Source organism: Mobula hypostoma, chromosome 22 (genome assembly GCF_963921235.1).
Source record: "Mobula hypostoma chromosome 22, sMobHyp1.1, whole genome shotgun sequence".
Classification (NCBI taxonomy): domain Eukaryota; kingdom Metazoa; phylum Chordata; class Chondrichthyes; order Myliobatiformes; family Myliobatidae; genus Mobula; species Mobula hypostoma.
Window position 1 is genome coordinate 25,284,968 of NC_086118.1, and position 14,546 is coordinate 25,299,513.

The 14,546-nt window shown below is 39.5% G+C and overlaps 1 protein-coding gene across 4 annotated transcripts in view; it reads right to left on the minus strand.

The window, feature by feature from the left end:
* The window catches only part of LOC134360225 (testis-expressed protein 47), a 67,827-nt gene extending 53,807 nt beyond the window's left edge, over nt 1-14,020 (minus strand). The window contains exons 1-3 of one of the 4 annotated variants that reach the window (XM_063074303.1): nt 13,773-14,020; nt 13,520-13,669; nt 11,903-11,975 (exon numbers count right to left, since the gene is read on the minus strand). In XM_063074303.1, coding sequence (XP_062930373.1) covers nt 11,903-11,975; nt 13,520-13,639 — 193 coding nt within the window. In that variant the 5' untranslated portion in view covers nt 13,640-13,669; nt 13,773-14,020. Of the gene's footprint in view, nt 1-11,902; nt 11,976-12,075; nt 12,212-13,519; nt 13,670-13,772 lie in introns of those variants that run through there. The other 3 variants (XM_063074305.1, XM_063074304.1, XM_063074306.1) reach the window with 3 other exon arrangements.
* Between the last annotated feature and the right edge of the window lie 526 nt (nt 14,021-14,546).

The following is a 14,546-nucleotide window of genomic DNA, read 5'->3' on the forward strand; positions in this document are numbered from 1 at the left end:
AAAGCAATGGGCTAACTTGAAACCAAACATAGTTAAACTTAAAATCACGTCCTCAATCCCGACCTCCATTAAAACAGTGAAAAAAAAACAAGAAGGGTAAATATTACATTAAATGAAAATATCGAATAAAAGGTCCCCAAATCTGTTCAAATTTAAATGAAGAATCATAAAGGTTACTTCTAATTTTCTCCAGATTCAAACATAAAATCGTCTGAGAAAACCAAAAAAAGGTGGTTGGAGCATTAAGCTCTTTCCAATGTTGTAAAATACATCTTTTCGCCATCAAAGTAAGAAATGCAATCATTCTACGGGCTGAAGGGGAAAGATTACTAGAAATTTTAGGTAGTCCAAAGATAGCAGTAATAGGGTGAGGAGAGATATCTATATTTAATACCTTAGAAATAATATTGAAAATATCTCTCCAAAAAGTTTCCAAAGTAGGGCAAGACCAAAACATATGAGTTAAAGAGGCTATCTGCCCCGAACATCTATCACAGAAAGGATTAATATGCGTGTAAAAACGCGCTAACTTATCTTTGGACATATGTGCTCTATGAACCACTTTAAATTGAATTAGGGAATGTTTAGCACAAATAGAGGAAGTATTGACTAATTGTAAAATCTGCCCCCAGTCATCCACGGAAATGATAGACCCCAATTCCTGTTCCCAATCTACCCTAATCTTATCAAATGGAGCTTTCCTAAGTTTCATAATAATATTATAAATCATAGCCGATGCACCTTTCTGACATGGATTAAGGTTAATTATCGAGTCTAAAATATATATAGGAGGAAGCATTGGAAAGGAAGAAAGTATAGTACTTAGGAAATTTCTAACTTGTAAATATCTAAAAAAATGTATTCTTGATAAGTTATATTTATTAGATAATTGTTCAAAAGACATAAGGGAACCATCTAAAAATAAATCCAAAAACCGTAAAATACCCTTAGTCTTCCAAGTTTGAAAAGCGCGATCCGTAAAAGAGGGAGGAAAAAATATGTTACCTAAAATAGGAATCGCTAACCCGAATTGATTAAGATCAAAAAATTTTCTAAATTGAAACCAAATACGCAAAGCATATTTAACGATCGGGTTAGAGACCTGCTTAAGGCGTTTCGAATCAAAAGGAAGAGATGAACCTAAAATAGAACCAAGTGTATAGCCCTGAACAGATTGTAATTCCAATGCTACCCATTTAGGAATAGATAGTATGTCCCGGTCAAGTAACCAAAATTTCATATGTCGAATATTAATAGCCCAATAATAAAATCTAAAGTTAGGTAATGCTAAACCTCCATCTCTCTTAGCTTTCTGTAAATGTATTTTACCCAGTCTCGGATTCTTATTCTGCCAAATAAATGAAGAAATTTTAGAGTCGACTTTATCAAAAAAAGATTTAGGAACGAAAATTGGTAATGCCTGAAACACATATAAAAATTTTGGCAAAAAAAACATCTTAACTGTATTAATACGACCAACCAAAGTTAAATATAAAGGAAACCATTTAGATGAAAGTTGAGTAATATGGTCTATTAATGGTAAAAAGTTAGTCTTAAATAAATCTTTATGTTTACAAGTAATTTTAATCCCAAGATATGAAAGGTAATTATTAATCAATTTAAATGGAAATTTATAATATAAGGGAAGATGTTTATTAATCGGAAAAAGTTCACTCTTACTAAGATTTAATTTATAACCTGAGAAAAGACCAAATTGTGCTAATAACTCTAAAACAGCAGGAATAGATCTCTCAGGATTAGAAATATATAAAAGTAAATCATCAGCATAGAGTGATAATTTATGGGACTTTAATCCCCGAGTTATCCCAGTAATATTTGAAGATTCTCGAATAGCAATTGCAAGAGGTTCTAATGCAATATCAAATAATAGGGGACTAAGAGGACAGCCTTGTCGAGTACCACGAAAGAGAGGGAAAAAAGGTGAGTTTAAAGAGTTAGTACGAACCGAGGCTACAGGGGAGTAATATAACAGTTTAATCCAGGATATAAATTTCAAGCTAAAATTAAACATTTCAAGCACCTTAAATAAATAAGGCCATTCTACTCTATCAAAAGCTTTCTCGGCATCTAAAGAAATAACACACTCAGGAACATTTTGTGAGGGAGTATAAACGATATTTAACAATGTACGAATATTATAAAAAGAGTAACGACCTTTAATAAAACCCGTTTGGTCTTCCGAAATAATAGAAGGAAGTACTTTTTCTAGTCTATTTGCTAATAACTTAGAAAAAACTTTAGAATCAGTATTCCTCTATGGGACAAGGAGCAATGCCACAAAGCAATGTCATGGAGCCCCCACCATCCAGGAAAGCCAAGCTCTCTTATTGCTGCTGCCTTCGGAAAGGAGGTACAGGAGCCTGACGTTCCACACTGCCAAGTTCAGGTACAGTTATTACCCTTCAACCAACAGGCTTCTTAACCAGCATTGATAACTTCACTCACCTCAACTATGTACTGATTCCACAACCCATTGGCTCACATTCAAGGCTCTACAACCCATGTTCGCAGTATTATTTATTACTGTACTATTATTTGTTTTTTTTGTATTTACAGTTTGTCTTCTTTTGCATATTGGTTGTTTGTCTTTGTGTGTAGCTTTTCATTGATTTGATTGTGTTTCTTTGTTTCTATCTACTGAGAATGCCCACAAGAAAATGAATCGCATGGTAATATATGGTGACATATATATATATATATATATATACTCACTGTGAAATAGGGACATCTCTTTTTCCCTTATTAGGGAGAGAGAGAGTCTGTGGTATGTCGAATTACTGCATGAACAAGTAGTCTTCGGGATATGGCAAGTCCGTGTCTTTATTGATGCTTTCCTTCACTCTTGAGTGCTTGGTGGAGGGCGCTGATGCTTTTTTGCTGGTGAGGGAGGTGGGTCATTGTCCTGTTGCTGCTTGTTCATGGGAGGAGGGAGGTTGGGGGCGGGGAGCTTTGGTTTTCTAACATTTAATTCTCATTCATTCTTTGGGGCATTCCTTCGTTTTCGTGGATGGTTGCGAAGAAAAAGAATTTCAGGATGTATATTGTATGCATTTCTCTGACATTAAATGTACCTGCTGAACTTTGATAATAAATTTACTTTAAACTTTTGAGCTTTAAATGTAATCGCACTCTGTTATTAGAATAATGTCAACTTAATTGTAAATTACTACATTTTAACAACAATGCATATTTTTTACTAATTGACATTGCCATTATAAAGTGCCTTAAGTTAGAACAATTTCAAATAGTAAATGAGTAAGTATTATTTAGGGTGTGTAAGGTTAGTGTTTAGGAATGAAACATTTCCCGATCTCCTTACAGTTGGTGTCACCAAAAACTTTCCGCCTTAGATTGAGCTTAATTGAAATGTAGATAAAGCTCTTCCCTGTACAAGTTCATTCTATTGTATTCACGTCATTTCTATTTTCCAATCAAAGGATCTAAAGTGACATTTAGTTAGCTGTTTGCTGCTCTAATTCTGCATTCATACGAACACAATTTTTTCTCACACTTGTTGTATTGAAGTTTCTTGCAGCTGCATCAGAGCAAGTTTCTCAATCCAAAGAATCCAATTATAGGGTGAGGTTGGAAGTAGTAAGAGAGGATAGGGTGCATACAGCATGTAATTAAGTAGCACACATTTGTGTGTGTGTGTGTATCTGTCTGTGTAAAGTGAGAGTAATTGAAAGAGAAGTATTGGCTATCCTTGACTTATCTGGTGAGCTACTATTTTCTTTCAGCATTACTTAATGGTGTAGAAGTTCTCACTTCTGAGCAACACTAACCAAAATACTCACTGCTGGGCTCTTCCATTGATAGAACTGGTAGCTCTGCTGACCCATAGCATGCAGAACAACCTTCAGGTCTTGTCCTTGTATATCTGCACCTCTGTGTCATAAAGGATCAAACAGGTAGCTCCCTCCTTCTCCCCTCCAGTCCCTTCTACTCGACAATAGTCATAAGTCAGTACTCCCATTGCCTGGTTGCTACCAGAATAACAACTTTAAACTCTGGTAACCCTCTGAGACTGGTGAAAAGCAAAATACCAGCAGTGGCAATAAATTGCCCAAGTACCAGCCAGAATAATGCAGACCCTTTTTTAACATAAATTCTGAGGTGCAAATTATCTTAATGGCATCCCAATCTTGCTTTACAACCTTTCCATACAAACCAAAGGGGAATTATTACAATTTGAGGCAGCAGGCAACTGTTTAAGACACCAAAACAGTATAAAAATCTATTTTTTAGGCATGTGCTTTTTACTTCCTGGTATGAAAATTATTATCTAGTCAGCCTGCTTGAAGATTTTACTGTTGCTTCATGCATAGACATTCACAAATGAAACCGCTTCCAAAGAGATATCTGAAAACCAACAGTAAAAGTCACCTCTAGCAAAAGGAACCTGCTACACAGGGTATCACACACAAAATGCTGGAGGAACTCAGCAGGTCAGGCAGCATCAATGAAAAGGAATAAACTGTCAATGTTTCAGGCCAAGACCCTTCATCACTACACATTAGTTCCCCATTAGAGTTCCTTATAAAGAAAGAAAGAGTTTGCATTTGGTTTTGATTGTCATACGATGTTTCAAAGTGCATTACAATAAATTAAGTAGTTTTGGATGTTGTCAGTATTGAAATACACTCAGTGGCCACTTTATTAGGTACAATTGTACACCTGCTTGTAAATGCAGATATCTAATCAGCTAATCATGTGGCATAAACTCAAAGCATAAAAGCATGCAGACTTGGTCAAGAGGATCAATTATTGTTTGGAACAAACATCAGAGTGGGGAAGAAATGCCATCTAAGTAACTTTGACTGTGGAATGATTGTTGGTCCCAGACAGGGTAGTTTGAGTATCTCAGAAACTGCTAATCTCCTGGGATTTTCACACACAACAGTCTCTCAAATTCACAGAGAACGGTGTGAAAAACAAAAAAAAAATCCAGAGTGGCAGTTCTGTGCGTGAAAATTTCTTATTACTCAGAGAGATCAGAGGAGAATAGCCAGAATGGCTCAAGCTGACAGGAAGGCAACAGGAGCTCAAAGTTCAAAGCAAATTTATTATCAAAGCGCATATACCATCCTGAGATTCATTGTCCTGCAGGCATACTCAATAACTATAAAATAATAACCATAACAGAATCAATGAAAGACTACATGAACTTGGGCGTTCAATCAGTGTTCAAAAGTGAACAAACTGTGTAAATGCAAAAAGAAAGAAATAGTAATAATAATAAGCAATAAATATCAAGAACATGGAATGAAGAGTCCTTGAAAGTGAATCCACAATTCAATGATAGGGCAAACGAAATTGAGTGAAGTATCCCCTTTGGTTCGAGAGCTTGATGGTTGAGGGGTAATAACTGTTCCAGAACCTGATGCTGAGAGTTTTTAGGCTCTTGTACTTTCCTCCTGATTCTTAATAACCTTGTATTACAACAGTGGTGTGCAAAAGAGCACGTCTGGACGCACAACATTTTGTTCCTTGAAGTGGATGAGTACAGCAGCAGAAGACCACCAACATACACTCAGTGGCCTCTTTGTTAGGTACAAGCGGTAGCTAATAAAATGCCCACCGAGTGTATATTTGAATAGACAAGCCAATACCCAAACTTGACAAACTTTAAAAGCAAAAAATAAACAACTGGAGAAACACAACAGGTCAGGTCTCTACTTTGCTCCAGATCCCAGCATCTGCATTCTCTTTTAAATGATTCTCCAAATCACTTGAAAGGTTGTGCAGCTAAAAATATGATCTCCTACTGACAATTCTAAAGCTCTGCATTACAAATCGAAACTTATTTCAAGATCTCAAGATTCAAGGTTCAAGTTTATTTATCACATGTACATCAAAACATACAGTGAAATGAGCCATGTGCATTAACAACCAACAACTCCAAAGGATGTGATGGGAGCGATACCATTTGTGAAAAAAAAAGATTCCAGTGATACAGAGAAGCTCATTAGCAATGTACAGGGACAGCTACTTCAGACATCAGATGGACTGGTTCTGCGGTTCCCAATCATCACTAAAATATTCCATTTAATCCCTTGTCTCCAGGGTCATCCATTTCCAGATTTCCCTGGTACAAGAGTTTTTAACAATGGTTAATGCAATATTGTATCTTGGGATTTCTCACTGATAAAATACTTCAGCAGATCATGCAGTTTGAAAATGAATCTCTCAATAAATTCTCCCAAAGCATAAATGCCAGAAAAAGAGCGCTGATACAATACTTGCTCAATTTAACTGTTATGTTACAACTTCCACTATTTTTACTGAAATACTAGTGTACAACCTACAGCACAATACAGGCCCTTCGGCCCACAGAGTTGTGTCGAACATGTCCCTACTTTGAACTTACTAGGCTTCCCCACAGCCCTCTATTTTACTAAGCTCCATGTACCTCTCTAAAAGTCTCTTAAAAGACCCTACCATTTCTGCCTCCACCACCGTTGCCAGCAGCCCATTCCACACACTCACCACTGAGTAAAAGACTTACCCCTGACATCTCCTCTGTACCTACTCCCCAGCACCTCAAACCTGTGTCCTCTCGTGGTAACCATTTCAGCTCTGGGAAAAAGCCTCTGACTATCCACACGATCAATGCCTCTCATCATCTTATACACCTCTATCAGGTCACCGCTCATCCTCCGTCGCTCCAAGGAGAAAAGGCCGAGTTCACTCAACCTAATCGCATAAGGTATGCTCCCCAATCCAGGCAACCTCCTTGTAAAACTCCTCTGCACCCTTTCTATGGTTTCCACATCCTTCCTGTAGTGAGGCAACCAGAAATGAGCACAGTACTCCGTGGGGTCTGACCAGGGTCATATACAGCTGCAACATTACCTCTCAGCTCCTAAATTCAATTCCATGATTGATGAAGGCCAATACACCGTATGCCTTCTTAACCACAGAGTCAACCTGCGCAGCAGCTCTGAGTGTCCTATGGACTCGGACCCCAAGATCACTGTGACCCTCCATACTGCCAAGACTCTTACCAGTAATACTATATTCTGCCATCATATTTGACCTACCAAAATGAACCACTTCACACTTACCTGGGTTGAACTCCATTTGCCACTTCTCAGCCCAGTTTTGCACCTTATCAATGTTCCGCTGTAACCTCGGACAGCCATCAACACTATCCACGACACCTCCAACCTCTGTGTCATCAGCAAATTTACCAACCCATCCCTGCACTTCCTCATCCAGCTCATTTATAAAAATCATGAATAGTAAGCGTCCCAGAACAGAAACCTGAGGCACCCCACTGGTGACCGACCTCCATGCAGAATATGACCTGTCTAAAACCACTCTTTTCCCTCTGTGGGCAAGCCAGTTCTGGATCCACAAAGCAACGTCTCCTTGGATCCCATCCCTCCTTTCTTTCTCAAAAAGCCTTGCATGGGGTACCTTATCAAATGCCTTGCTGAAATCCATATACACTACATCTACTGCTCTTCCTTCATCAATGTGTTTAGTCACATCCTCAAAAAATTCAATCAGGCTCATAAGGCATGACCTGCCCTTGACAAAGCCATGCTGACTATTCCTAATCATATTATACCTCTCCAAACATTCATAAATCCTGCCTCTCAGGATCTTCTCCATCATCTTACCAATCACTGAGGTAAGACTCACTGGTCTAGAATTTCCTGGGCTATCTCTATTCCCTTTCTTGAATAAAAGAACAACATCTGCAACCCCCCAATCCTCCGGAACCTCTCCCATCCCCATTGTTGATTCAAAGATCATCGCCAGAGGCTCAGCAATCTCCTCCCTCACCTCCCACAGTAGCCTGGGGTACATCTCATCTGGTCCCGGCGACTTATCCAACTTGAAGCTTTCCAAAAGCTCCAGCACATCCTCTTTCTTAATATCTACATGCTCAAGCTTTTCAGTCTGCTGCAAATCATCACTACAATCACCAAGATCCTTTTCCATCGTGAATAGTGAAGTAAAGTATTCATTAAGTACCTCTGCTATTTCCTCTGGTTCCATACACACTTTCCCACTGTCACACTTGGTAGGTCCTATTCTTTCAGGTCTTATCCTCTTGCTCTTCATATAGTTCATTCTTCATACTTGTAGAATGCCTTGGGGTTTTCCTTAATCCTGCCCGCCAAGGCCTTCTCATGGCCCCTTCTGGCTCTCCTAATTTCCTTCTTAAGCTCCTTCCTATTAGCCTTATAATCTTCTAGATCTCTAACATTACCAAGCTCTCTGAACCTTTTGTAAGCTTTTCTTTTCTTCTTGACTAGATTTATTACAGCCTTTGTACACCATGGTTTCTGTACCCTACCATAACTTCCCTGTCTCATGGGACGTACCTATGCAGAAATCCACACAAATATCCCCTGAATATTTGCCATATTTCTTCTGTACTTTTCCGTGAGAACATCTGTTTCCAATTTAAGCCTCCAATTTCCTGCCTGATAGCCTCATAATTCCCCTTACTCCAATTAAACGCTTTTCTAACCTGTCTGTTCCTATCTCTCTTGAATGCTATTGTAAAGAAGATAGAATTATGATCACTATCTCCAAAATGCTCTCCTACTGAGAGATCTGACACCTGACCAGGTTCTTTTCCCAATACCAAATCAAGTACAGTCTCTCCTCTTATAGGCTTATCTACATATTATGTCAAGAAACCTTCCTGAACACACCTAACAATCTCCACCCCAATTAAACCTCTTGCTCTAGGGAGATGCCAATCGATACTTGGGAAGTTAAAATCTCCCATCACGACAACTCTTATTATTACACTTTTCCAGGATCTGTTTCCGGACCTGCTCCTCAATATCCCTGTTACTATTGGGTGGCCTGTAAGAAAACACCCAGTAAAGTTACTGACCCCTTCCTGTTCCTAACCTCCACCCACAGAGACTCCGTAAACAATCCCTCCATGGTGTCCACCTTTTCTGCAGCCATGACACTATCTCTGATCAACACCCCACCTCTTTTGCCTCCCTCCCTGTCCTTTCTGAAACATCTAAAACCTGGCACTTGAAGTAACCATTCCTGTCTCCGACTCATCCAAGTCTCACAAGATAAAATCCTATAGCATTACAGGAAAGATACTGGCATGGATAGCGAAATAGCTGATAGGCAGGAAGCAACCAATGGGAATAAAAGAGGCCTTTTCTGTTTGGCTGCCGGTGACTACTACTGTTCCTCAGGGGTCAGTATTGGGACCACTGGTTTTCACATTGTTTGTCAATGATTTGGATAACGGAATTGATGGCTTTGTGGCAAAGTTTGCCAATGATATGAAGATAGATAGAGGGGTAGGTAGTGCTAAGGAAGCAATAAGATTGCAGCAGGACTTAGACAAATTGTAAGAATAGGCAAAAAAAGTGGCAAATGGAATACAGCGTTGTGAAATGTATGACAATGCATTTTGATAGATGGAACAATAGAGCGGACTATTATCTAAATGGGAAGAAGGTTCAAACATCAGAGGTGCAGAGGCCTCATGCAAGACTCCCAGAAGGTTAATTTACAGGTTGAGTCTGTGGAAAAGAAGGCAAATGCATTGTTGGCACTCATTTCAAGGGGAATAGAATATAAAAGCAAGGAGATAATGTTGAGGTTTATAAGGCAATAGTCAGGCCGCACTTGGTGTATTGTCAACTGTTTTGAGCCCCATATCTCAAAAAGGATGTGTTGTCATTGGAGAGAGTCCAGAGGAGGTTCACAAGAATGATTCCAGAAATGAAGGTGTTAAAATATGAGAAGCGTTTGACAGCTTTGGGCCTGTACACACTGGAGTTTACAAGAATGCATGGGGATCTCATTGAAACCTCCCGAGTGTTGAGAGGACTAGATAGGGTGGATGTGGAGAGGATGTTTTCTATGGTAGGAATATCCAGAACTGGAGGGCACAGCCTCATAATTGAGGGATGACCCTTTAGAACAGAAGTAAGGAGGATTTTTTTTTTTTAGCCAGACAATAGTAAATCTGTGGAATGCTCTGCCGCAGATTGCGGTGGAGGCCAAGTCCATGCATTTATTTAAAGCAGAAGTTGATTGTTTCCTGACTGGTCAGGGCATCAAAGGATACAGCAAGAAAGCAGGTGTATGGGGTTGAGTGGGATCTGCGATCGGCCATCATGGAATGGCAGAGATTCGATTGTCTAAATGGCCTCATTCTGCTCCTATGTCTTATGGCCTTATTGCTTTATGGACCTGAAGTAAATTTATTAAGGAAAAGCTGAAAGCTAACTTGTCTCAGTCCTCTGGCCTCTCCCTATAGCTCTGCAAATTCATTCTTATCATCTCTCCTCAGAACACCCATAGTAAATCAGCCTCCATTACCACAGTTGTCAGTGCGTTCTAAACTCTAAGCACTCAGAGGGTAATTACTTTTTACTTTATATGACTTTTGATTCTTTTGCCAATCCCACCATCCTGTGTCCTTAGGTTTAAATCCTTCTACTAATGGGAACAGTTAATCCTTGCCTACATGCTTCAATATTTTAAATTCCTCTATCAGATCTCTTTACAAATTCCTCCTTCTCAAAAGAACAGCCTGATGTTCTCTAGTCAATCCATATAACTAAAATCTTTCATTCCTGAAATTATGTTGTTAAATCTCCCCTTTCATTGCATTCATGTCTTTGCTAAAGTGCCCAGAACTGAGCTCAATAATGCAAATGGAACCAAATCCGAGCTTTATAAAAGTTCATCATGAGTCCACACTCTTGCACTCAAGACCTTATTTTTAGAGCCTTATATTTAACGAGTCCAAGATCCCAAATGCTTTTTCACCTCTTTCTCAATTGGCCATTTCACTTCCAACAAACTATACAAATCTACCTCTATGTGTAATTTTTCCTTCTCGTTTGTACGGGTATCAACATATTCCATTCTTCCTCGACTTCCCATTTTCTATAATAAAATTTTATTGGCAAGCTGTCTTCCAATTCCATCAACTTGTCCCTATGTTCTAAAGTCCATTGCTATCCTCAGCTGTTCACCTCCAACTAATTCAGTCATATTGGCCATTAGTCAATGACTGGGAAATAGCACACTGTAACTTGTTTTTATTTGCATAGATGTTGTGCAACCTATAGTCATTAACCAACTATATTTTATTTTACACCCGGGGCAATGTACAAGGTAATATCACCAACTTAAACGGTGGAGGAGGAGTTAATTTTGTAGGTAATAATTGAACTATAATTTCCCTGATTTAGATCATTTTAGGGAGAATGAAGTAACTGCTTGAGGGTAATCTAGTCACAATCCTGCTTTAGCCAATGGCAGTGGACTTTCATCCCGTATCTATATCTTTATAAAGTGATTGCAACCTTGAATGAATAATTTAAATGAATGATTTGTTTATGGCTTTTTAATGGTTGCCTACTCTTTTTAATCATTCAGGCTATACTGTGTCTTATGATATTAAATGAAAAAGTAGCCATATGAACACACGGAACTTAAGGAACAAGTCTGGAGTAATGCCCTGGCTCTTTCCGTAGGCAGGTAATTCATTGTTTTTTAAGTACACTCAACTTTATTACTCAGCAGATTGGACAGCATCGGTGGAAACAGAAACCAAATTAATATTTCAGTCCAAGGTTTAAATTCTGCTTCTCTTGCCCCACTTGCCGGCTGGCCGGCAGAACTCCCAATGATTTCTGTTTTTATTTCAGGCTGTCTGCATCTGCAGTTTTGTTATTATATAATATTCACAATTGTTGATGTACTTATGTTGAAGTTGTCAAAGGTGTTCACGCTCTGCTTAGCTGATGTTAAAACGCTGCTACATTTGGGAAGTTTGAGTCGTGTCTTTCAAGCACTTTCAACCACATCCTACACTTCCAATCAAGTTCAAGAAACCGTTCCTTTCCAATAAAATTATTCTTACCTCCCAGTTCTCTTTTGTCAGCCAAGTCGGGGTGTATTTTAGACAGAAGGATTAGTCTGTGGAGAAGTGACTTCTAAAGGGCAGTAGAAATACCAAATTAGTACAATCACCGTGACATGCGCCCTATTTAGAAACTACACCATTCATGCATCTCCTGTATAAAATAAACCAACCGTTTCCTCTTTAGAGCTGGATACGGTTCTCTTGTCCAAGAGGCGTTGCAAGACATTGGTCCTATCGCTCCTCGGCAATCCTTTGGAACGCCTGCTTTTCCCGCCAGCGTCTCCTGTCGAGGGCATTTCTTATCGGCTCTTACCTTACACTCAATCCCAACCCATTCAAAATAAATCAGACCCTAGTTAGCAATGTTCGTGCTGCCCTGCCCCGGGTAAACCGGCCGAAATCTATTCCTGGTACTGTATTAAAGGAAATCTCAGCATAACTCGCCCTGCCTCTCAAGGAGCTATGAAACACAATTTAAAAAGCGTTTGATTTACAAGCGGTGCCTGTGTCCAGGCAGCGTGGGTTCGGCCCTTCCTCCCATTTCTTTCATTAATTCGCTTGTCAGCGGCGATTTATTTGTTGTTTTGGCATTCTGAATGTTCTGTTGATAGTTTGGCATTGAAACCTGTTGCTCAAGCAACAGATTAACCTGGTTTCCTCCTCTCTCTGTAATCCTATGTTTGGCTGTATGGATGAGGGTCCGTCTGCTGTGAAGCCTTGGGCAATATTCCCCTGGAATCCAGTGTCTGCCATTCATCTAACGGCGTGTTCAGTTTTTGCATGCATTATTACCCCTATCTCCATCAGCAGCGCAATCCCACAAACATTCGGATTATCTTCCCATTGCAACTACCTGTAAGTGTGGCTGTCCAGATTCAGTGGTTTGCAGTTGCGCCTTTCTGAGAAGTTTGGATGCTTTGGCCTCGTTATAATGTTGGCCCTTTTTGTTTTGCCTGCAACCCGGCACCGTGCAGGTAAAATATCAGAATCTCATAAATAAATTGTTGCTGTTTATATATGAATGTTGCGGCATCCTTGAGGAAGGCGCGGTATGAATTTCAGCCCACCCATCTAAAACCCGAAAGATGCCGGTCGGCAAGTGTTGGTAGGTGCCGGGTTCGGCACCGTTAGGCTACGCTGAATTCTCTTGCAGTAGAATTAAAAACTTGATATGTGATCTTCATTCACCCCAGCGTACGGTCAGAAAACTAAAGCCCAGCACTGAACACCAGTTCAGGGTATATGTTTGACTCTTGTTGACACAATGCCGCACCGGTCCCTGTCTGAATGTTTAGTACACTGAAGCATTTGCGTTTTGTAAATATTAACGGAGGGGTATGCTCAAATCTGCACAGCATGAATTATATAATTTAATCAAATTTCTTGGTTGGACCCCGAAAATTCACCTTGAGTGGTATTAGACTATGAAATCGTGTTCCTCTGTGCAGACTGCTTCAAGTCTCCTATAATGTAGATTGTGAAACGGTTTAGTGTAGGAAACAAAGGGTGTAACAACTAAGCACACGCAACATTATTAATGTAGAGCATGATTGGAAGTGCAACAGAGTTTTATTGATTTGACGGTAAGAGTGAAGACAAATGATAAATACAAACCTTTCTCTGTTCCCTCTGCTTCAATAGCAGGAGCATTAACATGGACACCCGGTATTCATATGTAAAATCGCCGATTTCAAACCGGATGCTTCGTGCCCGCCGTTTAGCATTCGACGCCATTGGCAATGTTGTGTGTTCGCTACCTGGCAACTGTACACATAGCAAACAAGAGTCTAGTCTGCAGCGCCCGGTAGAGTTTTTTAAAGGGCAGTTCTAGTTCTCTTTAATGTAAACACATGCAAAACTGCAGTACCTGGGCTGTAGCGGCGTTTTGCGTGTGCGTGTTATTTCACTTCTCCGTTTCCTGCTTTTTTATGAGGCATTTGAGACGACAGCCCCGGCTCTTCCTCATTTCCGATCGACTTAAAACTTTTGTTCTGTTCCACTCCCTATGGCTCTTGACTGTCTCGGCAAAATCATTTTCTTTTCAACTCTGCAGCAATGCTTGTATTTAAAATCGAGACGTGGGTAGCGAGCTCTCTTTCTGCAGCTGTTGCTCAAGGTCATGGCTCAGGCCGTCAGCCTTCCCTGCATTCATTTGGAGATATTGAAGATAATTCTACCATCCCCACTGATGAGCTCAGTCTGCTAAATTATTCAATTCAGATTAGGTATTTAAAGATCCAGTAATAAGTGTTAATTTGGCTCTGAGAAAGCACTCTCAGTTTGAAAACGGAAGCTGGGAGGCTCAAGACCTTTATGAGAAAATTTCCTGAAATTGCACTTTATTGAATCTTCAGAATCTATTTTGTACATCTCGGTGTTGCTTCCGAAGCAATTTTAAAATAAGCTTTTTTTCTGTAATTTGCATTAAAATATTTTACAGAAAGAATTATGCCTAAGAAGAATAATAATCATAAAGATACTACTCGGTCATTGTATGTGGAATGAAAGCAAGAGTTTGCAGATCCATATTATTTACAATAGTCTCTAAATTTATCAAACATGACTTGCTGCAAAACAAAGATCTTGATCAAGGTTCTGACATGTAAAAGATTTAAAATTGGGGAAATTTAATCAGTCAACC